The sequence below is a fragment of the Pristiophorus japonicus genome, chromosome 12, assembly GCF_044704955.1.
Source record: "Pristiophorus japonicus isolate sPriJap1 chromosome 12, sPriJap1.hap1, whole genome shotgun sequence".
Classification (NCBI taxonomy): Eukaryota; Metazoa; Chordata; class Chondrichthyes; family Pristiophoridae; genus Pristiophorus; species Pristiophorus japonicus.
The window spans coordinates 134,069,140-134,088,122 of NC_091988.1; the positions used below are offsets into that span (position 1 = coordinate 134,069,140).

Sequence of the window (18,983 nt, forward strand, 5' to 3'; positions counted from 1 at the left end):
TATCATTCGGTGAAATCTCCTGGCCTCTTTCACTGTTTTTTCGCATGATACTTGCGCAAGACAAATAAAGGGCACCCATGTTATGTTCATTATTTATGAAGATAATATGGATCGTAACTGCAGAGCAAGAACAGGGACGGTGCCGGCAGCCAGCTAGGCCCTGAGCTCTGCAATTCCCTCCTTAAACCACTCTGCCTCTTCACCTCCTTTAAGACCCTCCTTAACACTCACCTCTTATACCAAGCTTTTAGTCATCAATGCTGATAACTCCTTCTTTGGTTTGGCATCTAATTTTGTCTAATAATGCTCCTGTGAAGTGTCTTGCGATGTTTTTCTGTGTTAAAGATGCTATCTAAATAAGAACATAAGAAATAGGAACAGGAGTAGTCCATACGGCCTCTCGAGCCTGCTCCGCCATTTAATACGACCATGGCTGATCCGATCATGGACTCAGGTCCACTTTTCTGCCCGCTCCCCATAACTCCTTATTCCCTTATCGGTTATGAAACTGTCTACCTCTGTCTTAAATGTATTCAATGTCTCAGCTTCCACAGCTCTCTGAGGCAACGAATTCCACAGATTTACAACCCTCTGAGAGAAGAAATTCCTCCTCATCTTAGTTTTAAATGGGCAGTCCCCTTATTCTAAGATTATGCCCCCTAGTTCTATTCTTCCCCCATTAGTGGAAACGTCCTCTCTGCATCTACCCTGTCAAGCCCCCTCATAATCTTATACGTTTCGATAAGATCGCCTCTCATTCTTCTGAATTCCAATGAGTAGAGGCCTGAGAATCAACCTAGTGAATCTTCTCTGAACTGCCTCCAAAGCGAATGCAAGTTCATAGTATCATGATAGAGCACAGAAGGAAGGCCATTTGGCCCATCGTGCCCGTGCCAGCTCCTTGGTAGAGCTATCAAATTAGTCCCACTCTCCTGGTCTTGCCCCAAAACTCGGTACATTTTTTCCCTTTGAGTATTTATCCAATTCCTTTTTGAAAGTTATTGTTGAATCCCACCACCTTTTCAGGCAGTGCATTCCAGATCATAACAACTTGAGGCGTAAAAAATATTGTTGAAAGCTGGAGAAGCCCAAGAGTTGGCTTTGAAAGTTCAGTGAAAACCATGGGAATATTGTACAAATGGTGGTTTCAAGAGACAGCACTGACTTCTGGACCAGAAATATTGTGGAATGCACACTGGACACATTGTTAGAAGCTACAAAGCTTGCACAAAGGTCACGTCTCAAGCCTCAATGTTTTGCTAATAATTTTTGTTTTACAAAAAAAAGTCACTGGTGAGTTAATAATACATGTTTAATTGTTCAACAATTCTGGCCAATTACCCTTCTTTTAATTGAGATGTTCTTTTATATAAAGAATGACATTGCTTCCCCCTCCCCCTCGCCCCCACCCCTGCCCACCCCAAAGTGGTCAATCCTCACGTTTGAGCCGAGAGAATGTTGGTGGGCTGTTTGGACTTTGGGAGGAGCCATCACAGCCAATCCTGATCCTGCTCTCAGCCAAGACCCACCCTCGTGCACATCCAGCAGAGATTCCTAGATAGAGCTCGGGAGCGGGACCCCTTCCCCCTTCCCTTGTCCTAGGATCTTAGAATTAATTGTGTGCCCCCTCTCACTCTGAGATCAGCACAGACAAGGGATTGAACCTTGGACCCGATCCATATGGTTCAAAGTCGCACTATGTGCCAGTGTGAGCGGTGTTTCCGTTACTCTGGGTCTCCTTTGCAACATTGCAGACTGCTTTCTGTGCCTGTACATTCTGTAGAACAGAAAGATAAAACTATGAGGGGCCGAAAATTGTCCCTTTTTATAGCCTCATTAGCGTCTCCAGGAAGTGCTAATGGGGCGTTAATGATTTATCGCCTGGGACAGGCGGCGGAAGCGACCCACCTGGAATTCCCCCCTGGGATGTCGCGGGCGAAACGGGTTTGCTCTGCGCCTCTTAGTTTCCGCCCTGGACGGGGGTGCACGCGGCGATGATGTCACTGCCGTGCGGCCGAACCCTTTGCGCCCGCGGGACGCGGGAAAGGTGTGGGGCGACATCCCGGCCGCCCTTAAAGGGGAGGGCCCTACGCTGCGGCCGCCATCGTTTTTTTAATCGCCCACCTTTGCAGGCGGCCCGAAAGTGGCAGCCACTGGCCTGGCCGAAACTCTCCCTGGTGGACCGATGGGCACCGGGAAAGTGGCTGCAGAGCTCGCAGCGGCCCTCCCCTTTAGAAGAAAGGGAGGGATCTTGTGATGCGTCAGCGCTGCGCTGAGCCTTGCGGCCCGCTTCTGTTCGGCTAACGGCGTGCTACGGAGACAGACCACGCCTCCGATACCGCCCCGCGGAGGAGGGCCACGCCTCCGATACCGCCCGGTGGAGACGGGCCACGCCTCCGAAACCGCCCCGCGGAGAAGGGCCACATCTCCGATAGAGGAGGACCACGCCTCCGATACCACCCTGCATATCTTTTTCAGACGAAGACCCCAATTCAGCGACATTTAGCGGCCCATCTCACCGGGCGCTAAATATTCATTTAATTCAAATTGTGCTTCGCAAACGGGGCACAGGGCAATTTAGCCCACTTAATATTTAAAATTAATTTGTGTGGTCAATGACTATTTCTTTTCTTTGTAGATTACCTGAAGGAAATGATGAGACGATTTCATAAACAGGTAAATGATATTGTTATTGGTATTCCGTTGAAAAAGTGTGACTCCATCGCTCTCCCTGACCACTGACTGAGGTTGAATCGGACTGTTCGCAACCTTGGCTTCCTCTTTGACCCTGAGATGAGCTCCTGACCCCATAATCCTCTCCATCACCAGGACTGCCTCTTTCCAACTCTGTAATACTGCCCGCCTCCGCCTCTGCCTCAGCTCATCCACTGCTGAAACCCTCATTCATCCGTGCCTTTGTTACCTCTAGACTCGACTATTCCAATGCTCTCCTGGCTGACCTCCCACATTGCAGCTTCTGTAAACTTGAGCTCATACAAAACTCTGCAACCCATGTCCTAACTCGCACCAAATCCCGCTCACCCATCACCCCTGTGCACACTGACCGGCATTGGCTCCCGGCCGTGCTTTAAAATCCTTCCATGTCCTCGCCCCTCCCTATCTTTATAACCTCCTCCAGCCTCATAACCCCCCGAGATCTCTGCTTTTCATCTTTCCACCATTGGTGGCCGTGCCTTCTGTTGCCTAGCCCTAAACTCTGGAACTCTCTCCCTAAACTTCTCCGCCTCTCTACCTCTCTTTCCTCCTTTAAGTCGCTCCTTAAAACCTACCTCTTTCATCAAGCTTTCGGTCACCTGTCCTAATATCTCCTTATGTGGCTCGGTGTCAAATTTTGTTTGGTAATCGCTCCTGCGAAGCACCTTGGGACGCTTTACTACATTAAAGGTGCTATATAAATATAAGTTGTTGTTGTATACACATGTGCGTGCACATATGCATACACACACGTTCGCACACACACACACACACACACACACACACATTGTGCCAGGTACAGATCATGTCTTATCAGTTGCAGGTTGAGCCACAAGTCACTGGGTTATCGTAGAGGCTACCGAGGCAGGTGCCAAGGGTACTAGAGGAAGGAAGAACTGAATATTGACTGGCACCAGCAGCCTTTCGCCAAGCGGGCACTGTCCATGTGTGACAGTGGCGGCAGGTTTTTGAACTGGCATTATCCCATTTAAAATAACGCTGATCGTAATATCTAGGCTGGAGTATGAGCGACTGTTTGACAATGGGGAACTGAACAGCTCGGCCACATCCTGGCCTCACCAGATATGCTCACTTTCCACCAGGGATTATGGGATAGAGACTGAAAGCTGGAGGCCTGTTCCTCTGCCCCCCCCCGCCCCCCACTTTCATACCCGGGGCACTGGAACCATTTGTGATGCACAACTACTGCCCATCTGAGATAAGCGAACTCAGCACAGACCATGGAATGAAACCCAAAGACCTTCTGGGTCTATATAGCTCAGTGTCACGGGATGTAAAATATACGTATTGTGAATACGTATTAGCCGCTTGGCACAAATGATTGGTTTAATCGGTGTGTGGATTGCTCCCTTGCTATGTTTAAGGTTGTTTGTTTTTCTCGTAGCAGGTAGTGCGGTGCTGTAACTCAGAAGGGACTGTGTCAAGGGTTATGGGGAGCGGGCGGGGAAGTGGAGTTGAGGTCAAGATCAGATCAACCATGATCTTATTGAATAATGGAGCAGGCTCGAGGGGCCGTATGGCCTACTCCTGCTCCTATTTCTTATGTTCTTATGTGTCAATTTGCAAAGAGGAAAGGCAGCTTCCTTGACACAACCCAGCCTCATGGAGGCCACTCAGTGGCAGTAGCAATGGTTACTCTGCTTGAGTGGTTGCAATGAAGCAACATCATCATCATAGGCAGTCCCTCAGAATCGAGGAAGACTTGCTTCCACTCTTAAAATGAGTTTTTAGGTGGCTGAACAGTCCAATACGAGAACTGTCACAGGTGGGACAGATAGTCGTTGAGGGAAGGGGTGGGTGGGACTGGTTTGCCGCACGCTCTTTCCGCTGCCTGCGCTTGGTTTCTGCATGCTCTCGGCGACGAGACTCGAGGTGCTCAGCACTCTCCCGGATACACTTCCTCCACTTAGGGTGGTCTTTGGCCAGGGACTCCCAGGTGTTGGTGGGGATGTTGCACTTTATCAGGGAGGCTTTGAGGGTGTCCTTGTAACGTTTCCTCTGCCCACCTTTGGTTCGTTTGCTGTGAAGGAGCAGGATACAACTGCTAATGAGTAATAGATGATACAAGCATTTGAATCATGTGACAGGTACCCTATTGGAATCATTATTAAAAGAATATGAGGAATAATAACTGATAGGGGTTCATGCCAGTTACGTCAGCATTAATTCCACAGATCACCGAATTCACTTGATGGAATTGAGCAATGTTTGACATTATCGCCTGGAATTTCCACAGGGGTTTCCCAATCTCCAGCCCTAATGTTGGTGGATGAATGGCAGCAACACCAAAGCAGGCATTTAAAATAAATTCATTCTCAGGATGTGGGCGTCGCTGGCAAGGCCGGTATTTATTGCCCATCCCTAAAAAAGAAAGACTTGGATTTATAGGGCCTTTCACGACCACCGGACATCTCAAAGCGCTTTACAGCCAGTGAAGTACTTTTGAAGTGTAGTCATTGTTGCAATGTGGGAAACGTAGCAGCCAATTTTCGCACAGCAAACTCCCACAAATAGCAATATGATAAGGACCAGATAATCTGTTTTTTGTAATGTTGAGTGAGGGATAAATATTGGCCAGGACACCGGGGATAACTCCCCTGCATTTCTTCGAAATAGTCCATGGGATTCTTTACATCCAGCTGAGAGAGCGGACAGGGCCTCGCTTTAACATCTCATCCAAATGACGGCACCTCCGACAGTGCAGCACTGGAATGTCAGCCTAGATTTTTGTGCTCAAGTCCTTGGAGTGGGACTTGAACCCACAACCATCCGACTCAGAGGCGAGAGAGTGCTACCCACTGAGCCACAGCTGACACAGCTGATCCCTAGTCGCTCTGAAAAGGTGGCGGGCCCTCTTCTTGAACTGCTGGTAGAAGTTTGATGCAACTGAGTGGCTTGCTCGGCCAGATCAGAGGGCAGTGAATAGTAAGCCGTGCTTGGTGTGGGACTGGAGTCACATGTAGGCCAGAATGGGTAAGAGCGGCAGGTTTCATTCCTTAAAGGACATCAGTAAACCAGGTGGGTTTTTATGATAATCCAACAGCTTCATGGTCACTTTTACTGACGCCAACTTTTTATTTCCGGATTTAATAAAACTGCCTTCAAAATCTCATTCTGCCACGGTGGGATTTGAACTCATGTTCTCTGCATTATTAGTCCAGGTCTCTGGATGACAAATTGAAACATAGAAACATAGAAAATAGGTGCAGGAGTAGGTATTCGGCCCTTCGAGCCTGCACCGCCATTCAATAAGATCATGGCTGATTATTCCCTCAGTACCCCTTTCCTGCTTTCTCTCCATATCCCTTGATCTCCTTAGCCATAAGGGCCATATCTAACTCCCTCTTGAACATATCCAATGAACTGGCATCAACAACTCTCTGCGGCAGGGAATTCCACAGGTTAACAACTCTCTGAGTGAAGAAGTTTCTCCTCATCTCTGTCCTAAATGGCCTACCCCTTATCCTAAGACTATGTCCCCTGGTTCTGGACTTCCCCAACATCGGGAACATTCTTCCTGCATCTAACCTGTCCAGTCCCGTCAGAATCTTATGCGTTTCTATGAGATCCCCTCTCATACTTCCAAACTTCCAGTGAATAAAGGCCCAGTTGATCCAGTCTCTCCTCATATGACAGTCCAGCCATCCCTGGAATTAGCCTGGTGAACCTTCGTTGCACTCCCTCAATAGCAAGAACGTCCTTCCTCAGATTTGGAGACCAAAACTGAACACAATATTCCATGTGAGGCCACACTAAGGCCCTGTACAACTGCAGTAGGACCTCCCTGCTCCTATACTCAAATCCCTTAGCTATGAAGGCCAACATACCATTTGCCTTTTTCACTGCCTGCTGTACCTGCATGCCAACCTTCAATGACTGATGAACCATGACATCCAGATCTCGTTGCACCTCCCCTTTTCCTAATCTTTCGCCATTCAGATAATATTCTGCCTTCGTGTTTTTGCCCCTAAAATGGATAACCTCACATTTATCCACATTATACTGCATCTGCCATGCATTTGCCCACTCACCTAACCTGTCCAAGTCACCCTGCAGTCTCTTAGCGTCCTCCTCACAGTTCATACCGCCACCCAGTTTAGTGTCATCTGCAAATTTGGAGATATTACACTCAATTCCTTCATCCAAATCGTTAATATATATTGTAAAGAGCTGGGGTCCCAGCACTGAGCCCTGCGGCACTCCACTATTCACTGCCTGCCATTCTGAAAAGGACCCATTTATCCCGACTCTCTGCTTCCTGTCTGCCAACCAGTTCGCTATCCATGTCAGTACATTACCCCCAATACCATGCGCTTTGATTTTGCACACCAATCTCTTGTGTGGGACCTTGTCAAAAGCCTTTTGAAAGTCCAAATACACCACATCCTGGTTCTCCCTTATCCACTCTGCTAGTTACATCCTCAAAAAATTCCAGAAGATTCGTCAAGCATGATTTCCCTTTCATAAATCCATGCTGACTTGGACTGATTCTGTCACTGCTTTCCAAATGCGTTGCTATTTCATCCTTAATGATTGATTCCAACATTTTCCCCACTAATGATGTCAGGCTAACCAATCTATAATTACCCGTTTTCTCTCCCTCCTTTTTAAAAAAAGTGGTGTTACATTAGCTACCCTCCAGTCCATAGGAACTGATCTAGAGTCGATAGACTGTTGGAAAATGATCACCAATGCATCCACTCTTTCTAGGGCCACTTCCTTAAGTACTCTGGGATGCAGACTATCAGGCCCCGGGGATTTATCGGCCTTCAATCCTATCAATTTCCCACCTAATAAGGATATCCTTCAGTACCTCCTTCTCACTAGACCCTCGGTCCCCTAGTACATTCGGGAGGTTATTCGTGTCTTCCTTCGTGAAGACAGAACCGAAGTATTTGTTCAATTGGTCTGCCATTTCTTTGTTCCCCATTATAAATTCATCTGAATCCAACTGCAAGGGACCTACATTTGTCTTCGCTAATCTTTTTCTCTTCACATATATTTATAGAAGCTTTTGCGGTCAGTTTTTATGTTCCCTGCAAGCTTCCTCTCATACTCTATTTTCTCCCTCCTAATTAAACTCTTAGTCCTCCTGTGTTGAATTCTAAATTTCTCCTAGTCCTCAGGTTTGTTGCTTTTTCTGGCCAATTTATATGCCTCTTCCTTGGTTTTAACACTATTCTTAATTTCCCTTGTTAGCCACGGTTGGCCACCTTCCCCGTTTTAATTTTACGCCAGTCAGGGATGTACAATTGCTGAAGTTCATCCATGTGATCTTTAAATGTTTGCCATTGTTTATCCACTGTCAACCCTTTAAGTATCCTTTGCCAGTCTATTCTAGCCAATTCACGCCTCATACCGTCGAAGTTACCTTTCTTTAAGTTCAGGACACTAGTTTCCAAATTAACTGTGTCACTCTCCATCTTAATAAAGAATTCTACCATATTATGGTCACTCTTCCCCAAGGGGCCTCGCACAACAAGATTGCTAATTAGTCCTTTCTCATTACACATCACCCAGTCTAGGATGGCCAGCTCTCTAGTTGGTTCCTTGACATATTGGTCTAGAAAACCATCCCTAATTCACTCCAGGAAATCCTCCTCCACCACATTGCTACCAGTTTAGTTAGCTCAACCGGTATGTAGATTAAAGACGCCCATGATAACTGCTGTACCTTTATTGCACACAACCCTAATTTCTTGTTTGATGCTGTCCCCAACCTCACTACTACTGTTTGGTGGTCTGTACACAACTCCCACTAGCGTTTTCTGCCCTTTGGTATTCCGCAGCTCCACCCATACCGATTCCACATCATCCAGGCTAATGTCCCTCCTTACTATTGCATTAATTTCCTCTTTAACCAGCAATGCCACCCCACCTCCTTTTCCTCTCTTCCTATCCTTCCTAAATGTTGAATATCCCTGGATGTTGAGTTCCCAGCCTTGGTCACCCTGGAGCCATGTCTCCGTGATGCCAATTACGTCATATCCGTTAACTGCTGAATGCGTAGTTAATTTGTCCACCTTATTCCGAATACTCATCGCATTGAGGCACAGAGACTTCAGGCTTGTCTTTTTAACACACTTTGCCCCTTTAGAATTTTGCTGTAATGTGGCCCTTTTTGTTTTTTGCCTTGGGTTTCTCTGCCCTCCAGTTTTACTATTCTCCTTTCTATCTTTTGCTTCTGACTCCATTTTATTTCCCTCTGTCTCCCTGCATAGGTTCCCATCCCCCTGCCATGTTAGTTTAACTCCTCCCCAACAGCACTAGCAAACACTCCCCCTTGGACATTGGTTCCGGTCCTGCCCAGGTGCAGACCGTCCGGTTTGTACTGGTCCCACCTCCCCCAGAACCGGTTCCAATGTCCCAGGAATTTGAATCCATCCCTTTTGCACCACTCCTCAAGCCACGTATTCATCTGGACTATCCTGCAATTCCTACTTTGACTGACACGTGGCACTGGTAGCAATCCTGAGATTACTACTTTTGAGGTCCTACTTTTTAATTTAGTTCTTAGCTCCCTAAATTCGTCTCCTAGGACCTCATCCCGTTTTTTACCCATATCGTTGGTACCTATATGCACCACGACAAATGGCTGTTCACCCTCCCTTTTCAGAATGTCCTGCAACCGCTCCGAGACATCCTTGACCCTTGCACCATCCTGGAGTCTCGGTTGCGGTCACAGAAACGCCTATCTATTCCCCTTGCAATCCAATCCCCTATCACTATAGCTCTCCCACTCTTTTTCCTGCCCTCCTGTGTAGCAGAGCCACCCATGGTGCCATGAACTTGGCTGGTGCTGCCCTCCCCTGATGAGTCAACCCCGCTGAACAGTACCCAAAGCGGTGTATCTGTTTTGCAGGGGGATGACCGCAGGGGACCCCTGCACTACCTTCCTTGCACTGCTCTTCCTGTTGGTCACCCATTTACTATCTGGCTGTGTACCCTTTACCTGCAGTGAGACCAACTCGCTCAACGTGCTATTGACGTCATTCTCAGCATCGTGAATGCTCCAGAGTGAATCCACCTGCAGCTCCAGTGCCGCAATGCGGTCCGTCGGGAGCTGGAAGCGGATACACTTCCCGTACATGTAGTCGTCAGGGACACCGGAAGTGTCCCTGACTTGCCACATAGTACAGGAGGAGCATAACACGTGTCCGAGCTCTCCTGCCTTGACTTAACCCTTGGATAAACTTAATTTGGCAACAACAATGCTAAATGTTATTTACTGATATAGAAAAGACAAAGAAAAACTACTTACCAATCACCAGCCAATCGCTTACTCCTTTGGCTGTGACGTTACCTTTCGATATCTTTCTACTTCTTTTTTGCCTTTTCTCCCTGCTGCAGCTGCACCAGCTGGCCTTTATAGGCCTCTCCGACCTGCAACCCGAACTCCCGCCTCTCCGACTCACGAACCCCTGGTCTCGCTGGCCTTTATAGGCCTCTCCGACCTGCCACCCGAACTCCCGCCTCTCCGACTCACAAATCCCTGGTCTCACTGGCCTTTATAGGCCTCTCCGACCTGCCGCCCGAACTCCCGCCTCTCCGACTCACGAACCCCTGGTCTCGCTGGCCTTTATAGGCCTCTCCGACCTGCCACCCGAACTCCCGCCTCTCCGACTCACGAACTCCTGGTCTCGCTGGCCTTTATAGGCCCTTCCGATCTGCCGCCCGAACTCACGCCTCTCCGACTCACGGTATTAGAACAATTATACCGATGGTTTCCGTCATTTTTTAGACACTCTTTTGCTGATGTTATGGCTGGAGATTGGGGAACTTCCCTCCTCCCTCCACCATGGAAATTCTACCTCTACATAACACGAACAACAACTTGCATTTACATAGTGCCTTTAACGTAGTAAAGCGTCCCAAGGCGCTTCGTGGGCGTGTAATCAGACAAAAGGTGACACCAAGTCGCATAAGGAGATATTAGGACAGGCGAGGAAGTCGGTTTTAAGGTGACTTTGGGGCAGCTCTTGCCCCTTTGAGAATGCAGTGCTGATTAGGAACCGCCTGTAAGCACTAACATTGATGTTTCTGCAGCCCAAGCGACCCGCACGCCTTGGCGACGGAGAGTTGAATGATGCCGCTGTCATTTTGCCGGAAACCATGCAAGGGGAACAGCCGAGTGAGGAGATGTCATTCCCCATTCCAGAGTCCCTGGCAGAGGAGAAGAGTTTGATCATAGCTCAGCAGGAAGATGGCAAGGAGAGTCACCTCCCCGAACAAGAACAAGCACCTCTGCCAAACACCTAGACAGCACGATCACAAAGCGATTGTATTGTGCCGTTTGCCGATGGGTGGGCTATTGGCCACATCTGAAGAGCACTGAACTCGAGCCTCGGCGTGAAGTTGCTGGGAGGAAAATCGTTCCATATTTTAATTACCTTGACTGTCTTCTGGCTGGTGGCCATCTTGGTTGATGAGCTTGCTGAAGGTGTGTTTCCAAGGCAACCCTATATCTCGAACCTGTTCTGTTGTTCCAGCACTAGAGGCAATAAGTCTGTCTCGTTCCCGTACAGGTTCCCACAAGGAAACAGAAATAACAGAATTACTTTTAATGTTAAAGAGATTGATTATCTAATTTATACACCATGTAAATTGTAAACAAGCAAAAAATGGTGCCAATTAAAAAAACGTTGGCTGTGGAGGTGAGGAAGGTTTCCAGTTTTGGACCTTGGCCAGTGGTTAAGTTAGCTGATCTCAAAAGGGAAGCTACAATTAGCCTTGGTCAGCCAACTCACCACAGAAAATACAACAATACAATCGTAGAACGCCCAGCACCGCCTTCTCAGGGCAACTGGGATGGGCAATAAATGCTGGCCATGCTGGTGACACTCACATCCCGAGAATTAATTTAATAAATACTTGAGGGCTGATGAGAAGTAAGGGTGGAATGGGACCAAGAGTCTTAAATTGCTCAACCAGTAAACATTATGTATAGAATAAGAACAGCAACATAGCCATGAAATGTGTGTTAAACAGTGAAAAGCCACCATTTGCCTAGTGGGCTCTGGAGAAGCCACAATTCCGGGCACTCTTCCGTGCCCTTAGATCGTTTGGATTTTGAGATATTTCTGGGGTGGAGAGAGAAGGGGTATCAAGCTGGAGAGCAAATGACTTAACCATATCTCTCATATGAAGCCTCTATATTTACAACAACAACTTGCATTTATATAGTTTTAATGCAGTAAAATGTCCCCGGCGCTTCACAGAAGCGTAATCAGATAAAAATTTGACACCGAGCCAAAGGAGGAGACATTAGTATGTGACCAAAAGCTTGGTCAAAGAGATAGTTTTTGAAGGAGAGTCTTAAAGGAAGAGAGAGAGGCAGAGCGGATTAGGGAGGGAATTCCAGAGCTTGGGGCCTAGACAGCAGAAGACACGGCTGCCAATGGAGGGGCGAAGAAAGTGGGTGATACACAAGAGGCCAGGATTGGAGGAACAGTGTTTTCAGAGGGTTGCAAAGGTTACAGAGATAGGGAGGGGTGAGGCCATGGAAGGATTTGAACACGAGGATGAACATTTTAAAATCCGAGTGTTCGGGGACTGGGAGCCAATGTAGGTCGGTGAGCAGAAAGGTGGTGGGGAAGGTAACCAATTAATCAGGATGGTGATTGGGAGTGGGGTGTTTTGCAGCCTGGTGGACAGATATTGTCATGTATTCAATTGTCATTGTAACCCATGTATAAACTGACCTAAGTTGTACACCGTGAGAACACTGACCATTAGGCGGTGAACTTGTGGGAGACACAAGTGGGAGAACTTGGACTTTCAGGTATAAAAGGGAAAGCTCCACTCACCTTCATCACTTCAGTGCTGGCAAATAAAGGTTACTGGTCACAGAGTGACCTTCTCTCAAGTATGGGCCTCGTGTGCATTTATACTGTATAGTAAGGACATATTAGATATTGTTGCAGATATTGGGAGAGCCCATCAGTCAAAGGAGACATGCAGACACCCATGTCAGGTTGTGTGCTTAACCCAGCCCAGCTGTTGACCACCAGGAGTAAACATAGAAACATAGAAAATAGGTGCAGGAGCAGGCCATTCGGCCCTTCGAGCCTGCACCACCATTTAATATGATCATGGCTGATCATGCAACTTCAGTACCCCATTCCTGTTTTCTCTCCATATCCTTTGATCCCTTTAGACGTAAGGACCACATCTAACTCCCTTGAATATATCTAACAAACTGGCCTCAACAACTTTCTGTGGTAGAGAATTCCATAGGTTCACAATTGAAGAAGTTTCTCCTCATCTCAGTCCTAAATGGCTTACCCCTTATTCTTAGACTGTGTTCCCTGGTTCTGGACTTCCCCAACAATGGGAACATTCTTCCTGCATCTCACCTGTCCTATCCCGTCAGTAGTGCAACAAATCGCTCTTGGCTTGGTCATCCTGCCGCTCAGGCAACAAACAATGCAACAGTATATTTAACCTCTTACAGCCACCTGGATTGCACCTCAGCTTTCTGTTCGGAGTGGCGCCTTGTGCAATATGAATAGGTTGTAGCCGAAGGAGGAACTGGATGTTGAGCCTTTAAGCGTGCGCGGTGATTTTAGCCTGAGCTTCCATTTGTACTTCCTCCCGACTGACTATTCTACTTGGTGCAGCTTGAATTTGACCTGCTTGTCTTATGTTCCAGACAGCAATCCAGAAGCCTTACTGCAATCAGCAAGGTCAGAGAGGGAACTTTTGAATTTACAGCCCAGCTTAATCACTGGCTTATTTCCCAGAAAGCATCACCATGGTGACAGTAGGGGAGTAAATCAGGTTGGCCTAAGGCCCAGAAACATTTGGGATCATCGCGTTCTCCTCAAAGCACTCCCTTTGTCGTTTAATTTCCTTCCATTTTAGCCACTGATTTGCCTATAGATAATCATGGATTAAACCTGGGAGCTTCCTGGTTTGCATTGCTTAGGCAGTTGCTGGATAAACTGGAAGGCATGGGATGGTTTTCTTTTAAAGCCAGTGGTGCCCATTACAATTGTATAGTGTCCATTGACTGGCAGAGTTATTGGTGACTACTTGGAACAGTCAAAGAGTAAGGTCCCCAGTCGATCTGTGAGGCTATCGATTAAGTAGCTGAGCTGTGCAGGATAGAAAGCTCCCAGCGTCAATCCCCATGGGGTCTGAGCTGTGTGAGCTGCTTTCAGCCAGGGTTAGAGTTAGCCTGAGGATCTCGGGTTGGGGAGGAGAAAGTTGACCGGTGTCGCTGCTTCTGATAGCTGTCAATCAACAGCTGCTGTGAATGTGCATTTTTACAAGTTGGATGAGGGATGAGATTCGGATTAGTTGTACTTCCTGTGATTGACTGTCCTGCAGACTGATGGGTAGACTCTCCCATGTATAATGGGCTTGGAGATTGAGCGATGCCTGAAGAACTGTCCTTCAGCAAGGAGTCTATACTGACAGTAAAAACAATCAAAGAGTAGGATCTTTTCTAATATTTCAACCTGAGTGGGTTAATCAGTGGTGGAGTCGGAGAGATCGGAACCTGAGGGGTTAAACAGTGGCGGAGTCAGATCGATCTGAATCTAAGGGGTTAAATAGTGATGGAGTCGGAGAGATACAAACCCGAGGGGTTAAATAGTGCTGGATTTGGAGAGATCGGAACGTAAGGGATTAAATAGTGCAGGAGTCGGAGAGATCGGAACCCGAGGGGTTAAATAATGGTGGTGTCAGAGAGATCGGAATGTGAGGGGTTAAATAGTGGGAATGGTTGTAGCACCCTGTTCTGGGGGAGGGGTTTTCGGGGTCGGAGTTGGGACGGTGCAACCTATAAAATAGCAGCTTTCCAAAAAAAGAAAAAAACTACATTTAAATACATTTGTTTCTGTAACTTTGCAGGGTTCTCTTTAGAGCGGTGAGTTCAGGCAAGCTTGTCTGATTGGCCGGTGGGATCTGTGTTCGCATTGTGACTGATTTTCAGCCAAGACTGACTGCTCCAGCACTTACTCATACTCTAATTTTAGAAGTGTTCATAAAATAATTATGTACACTCCCTTGCCCCATTTCTCCCTCACCTGCTTTCAGTTTTGTACAAACAGGTGCTCCTGCTGAAATGAAATGGAACCGGAGGGGAAAGGGAAGTTATAAACTTGAAAATAACATTTTGGGATAAAGTATATGAGTAATTTGAGAGCAGGGCCCAGAATTTGCTGGAGTGGGGCTTCTCGGGGAGCAGCGTGAGTTGGATATTTTTTCTCACTTTTCAGCCCCAATTATTTTTGCCAATTGGTGGCAGGGGCAGGAGCAAGAACATGGCAACTTTGTTCAGTATTATCAGCTGCGCTGTAGCCAGTCTTGGCGAGTCCAGGCCGCTGTGGGGTGCCTCGCTAGCGGGAACCCGCAGTCCCGTGGTCAAGGGAAGGGGAAGTTAGTCACTGTCTCCAACTCTCAATCACCGCACAGTGACCTCTGGTGGAAGAGCATGTGTATGGATGTCAGGACTGGGCTGGGGTCTTATGAAACTAGGACAACGTTACCAAATTCAACATGCAAAAAAAAGAGAAAGACTTGCATTTATATAGCGCCGTTCAGAACCTCAGCACGACCCAAAGCACTTTACAGCCAATGAAGTACTTTTCACATGAAGTCACTGTTGTAATGTAGGAAACGCGGCAGCCAATTTACGCACAGCAAGGTTCGCACAAACAGCAATGTGATAATGGCGAGATAATCTGTTTCGGTGATGTTGAATGAAGGATAAATATCGGCCAGGACACCGGGAATAACTCCCCTGCCCTTCTACGAATAGTGCCACGGGATCTGTTGGGCCCACCCTTGAGGGCAGACTGGGCCTCAGTTTAATGTGTCATTAAGTGTCCTATCAAACTACAAGAAGGCATTAGACTCGACCAAGAGATTGAAGGTAGGGTTGAGCCTGCGCATGCCACCCAGCCTGACTCCACAGTACCGTCAGTGTGGCTTGATAATAGCGTGATTCTCGGAAACCCAGGCACACATTTCCGATACGTGGTGACATTTTCCACGATGTTACCAGCCAGGTCCCTTCAGAGTTAAATTTATTTTGCGGGAGGGGTTCATCAGTCATTGAAGGTTGGCATGCAGGTACAGCAGGCAGTTAAGAAAGCAAATGGCATGTTGGCCTTCATAGCAAGGGGATTTGAGTACAGGGGCAGGGAGATGTTGCTACAGTTGTACAGGGCCTTGGTGAGGCCACACCTGGAGTATTGTGTACAGTTTTGGTCTCCTAACATTCTTGCTATTGAGGGAGTGCAGCGAAGGTTCACCAGACTGATTCCCGGGATGGCGGGACTGACATATCAAGAAAGACTGGATCAACTGGGCTTGTATTCACTGGAGTTCAGAAGAATGAGAGGGGATCTCATAGAAACGTTTAAAATTCTGACGGGTTTCGACAGGTTAGATGCAGGAAGAATGTTCCCAATGTTGGGGAAGTCCAGAACCAGGGGTCACAGTCTAAGGATAAGGGGTAAGCCATTTAGGATCGAGATGAGGAGAAACTTCTTCACCCAGAGAGAGGTGAACCTGTGGAATTCTCTACCACGGAAAGTTGTTGAGGCCAATTCACTAAATATATTCAAAAAGGAGTTAGATGTAGTCCTTACTATTAGGGGGATTAAGGGGTATGGCGAGAAAGCAGGAATGGGGTACTGAGGTTGCATGTTCAGCCATGAACTCATTGAATGTCGGTGCAGGCTCGAAGGGCCGAATGGCCTGCTCCTGCACCTATTTTCTATGTTTCTATGTTTCTATTTGTACTGAGTTTCACTCGACCACCTTCAGCCTCAGAAGAAGTGACGTCAGTGGGCAATTTTCAAAAGGTTTGTCACTTTAAGACGGGTGAAAGGGCAGAAAGGCCAGTCTGTCAACTCAGCGCACATTCTTCTGCTTAAGACAGGCAGATTCAACGCATAATAAGAAGTATTGACAGAAAACTCTCTGTCATCTGAACTAGGGTTGCCAACTCTCTAGGATTGTCCTGGAGTCTCCAGAAATTAAAGATTAATTTTCTGGACAATGCTGTGAGCAATATGCAGGAGCAAAATCAGAGAAGCATTCAAAAAAATAGTAGTGTTTTCAGAATTTTCTTTGAAAACTTCCGTTCATTAGTTATAAAAAAATATTGGCGATGGGGGAAAAAGGCTGTTTGATTGGTGAGTGGTTGGAGGTGGGAGATCATACAATGAAACCTCCAGGAATACATCTAATCAGAGTTGGTAACCCTAACCTGGTCCTGATATTACTAACGGATATTACATCCAGTTACTGTAGTTCAATTGTCCTCATCAGCAAACAATGGCTGTACACTAGTAGGAAATGGACCATTTGTGCTATTTTTGTAATATTGTGAATTTATTAAACAAAGACTGGGTGACACTTTTGTTTGTTTTTGACTGATTTAAGAAGGTTAATGTAACCCTGCCATACGTGCTTTCCCGAATGGTTCAGTAAACGCATGAGCTTGATGGTGGCAGTAAAATCGTCAATTATGTCTGCTCCATTCACCTTGGACGAACTGAAGGCAATCGTATCGGCAACCAAATCTGGTCCAGGTGGTGTTCACCCAGAATTCTTTTTCACCCAGAATTCTTAAAAGCACTGGGATCCAAAGCAGGGAGATGGCTGACCTTCTCTGAGTTACTGGCAACTGGTAAAAGTCCATCTATTTCGAGGGAGACTAAATTAAGACTGAGGCTGGGGAAGAATGCCTGTGAGACTTCCACCTCCCGACCAATCTCCTTACTTTGCACTTGTTATAAAGTGCTGGAGAGGCCACTACTCCCATCATAGAACGGCTACAGCACAGAAGAAGGCCATTCGGCCCGTTGAGCCCATGCCGGCTCTCTACATGAACACTTCAGCTAGTCCCCGCCCTTTCCTCATAGCCCGACAAATTTTTTTTCCTTCAAGTAATTATCCAATTTACTTTGAAAGCCTCAATTGAATCCGCCTCCACCAACCTTTCAGGCATGGCATTCCAGATCCTAACCACTCGCTGCGTAAAAATGTATATGTCACCTTCTGCCAATCATCTTAACTCTGTGATCTCTGGTTCTCGACCTTCCATCAATGGGAACAGATTCTCTCCACTGCTCATGATTTTGAACACCTCTATCAAATCCCTCAATCTTCTCTGCTCCAAGGAAAACAACCCCAACTTCTCCAATCTTTTCATGTATCTGAAGTCCCTCATCCCAGGAACCATTCTGGTAAATCTTCTCTGAACCCTCTCCAAGGCCTTCACATCCTTCCTAAAGTGTGGTGCCCAAAATCGGACACAATACTCCAGTTGAGGCTGAACCAGTGTTTTATACAGGTTCATCATAACTTCCTTGTTTTTGTATTCTCTGGCCCTATTTATGAAGCCCAGGATGCTGCAAGCTTTTTTTAACCGCTTTCTCAACCAGCCCTGCCACCTTCCAACGATTTGTGCACATATACCCCCAGGTCTCTCTGTTCATGCACCCGCTTTAGAATTGTACCCTTAAGTTTATGTTGCCTCTATTCGTTCTTCCGACTAAAATGATTTAGACGAGGGGATTAAATGTAGTATCTCCAAATTTGCGGATGACACTAAGTTGGGTGGCAGTGTGAGCTGCGAGGAGGATGCTGTGAGGCTGCAGAGCGACTTGGATAGGTTAGGTGAGTGGGCAAATGCATGGCAGATGAAGTATAATGTGGATAAATGTGAGGTTATCCACTTTGGTGGTAAAAACAGAGAGACAGACTATTATCTGAATGGTGACAGATTAGGAAAAGGGGAGGTGCAAAGAGACCTGGGTGTCATGGTACATCAGTCATTGAAGGTTGGCATGCAGGTGCAGCAGGCGGTTAAGAAAGCAAATGGCATGTTGGCCTTCATAGCGAGGGGATTTGAGTACAGGGGCAGGGAGGTGTTGCTACAGTTGTACAGGGCATTGGTGAGGCCACACCTGGAGTATTGTGTACAGTTTTGGTCTCCTAACCTGAGGAAGGACATTCTTGCTATTGAGGGAGTGCAGCGAAGGTTCACCAGACTGATTCCCGGGATGGTGGGACTGACCTATCAAGAAAGACTGGATCAACTGGGCTTGTATTCACTGGAGTTCAGAAGAATGAGAGGGGACCTCATAGAAACATTTAAAATTCTGATGGGGTTAGACAGGTTAGATGCAGGAAGAATGTTCCCAATGTTGGGGAAGTCCAGAACCAGAGGTCACAGTCTAATGATAAGGGGTAAGCCATTTAGGACCGAGATGCGGAGGAACTTC

At 47.0% G+C, this 18,983-nt stretch overlaps 1 protein-coding gene across 1 annotated transcript in view; it reads left to right on the forward strand.

Annotated features, from left to right (window-relative positions):
* The window catches only part of LOC139277474 (tumor necrosis factor receptor superfamily member 11A-like), a 161,227-nt gene that overhangs the window by 25,424 nt on the left and 116,820 nt on the right, over positions 1–18,983 (forward strand). Inside the window, exon 8 of the mRNA XM_070895973.1 lies at positions 2,639–2,676. Within this exon, the coding sequence (XP_070752074.1) occupies positions 2,639–2,676 (38 nt within the window). The remainder of the gene's footprint in view (positions 1–2,638; positions 2,677–18,983) is intronic.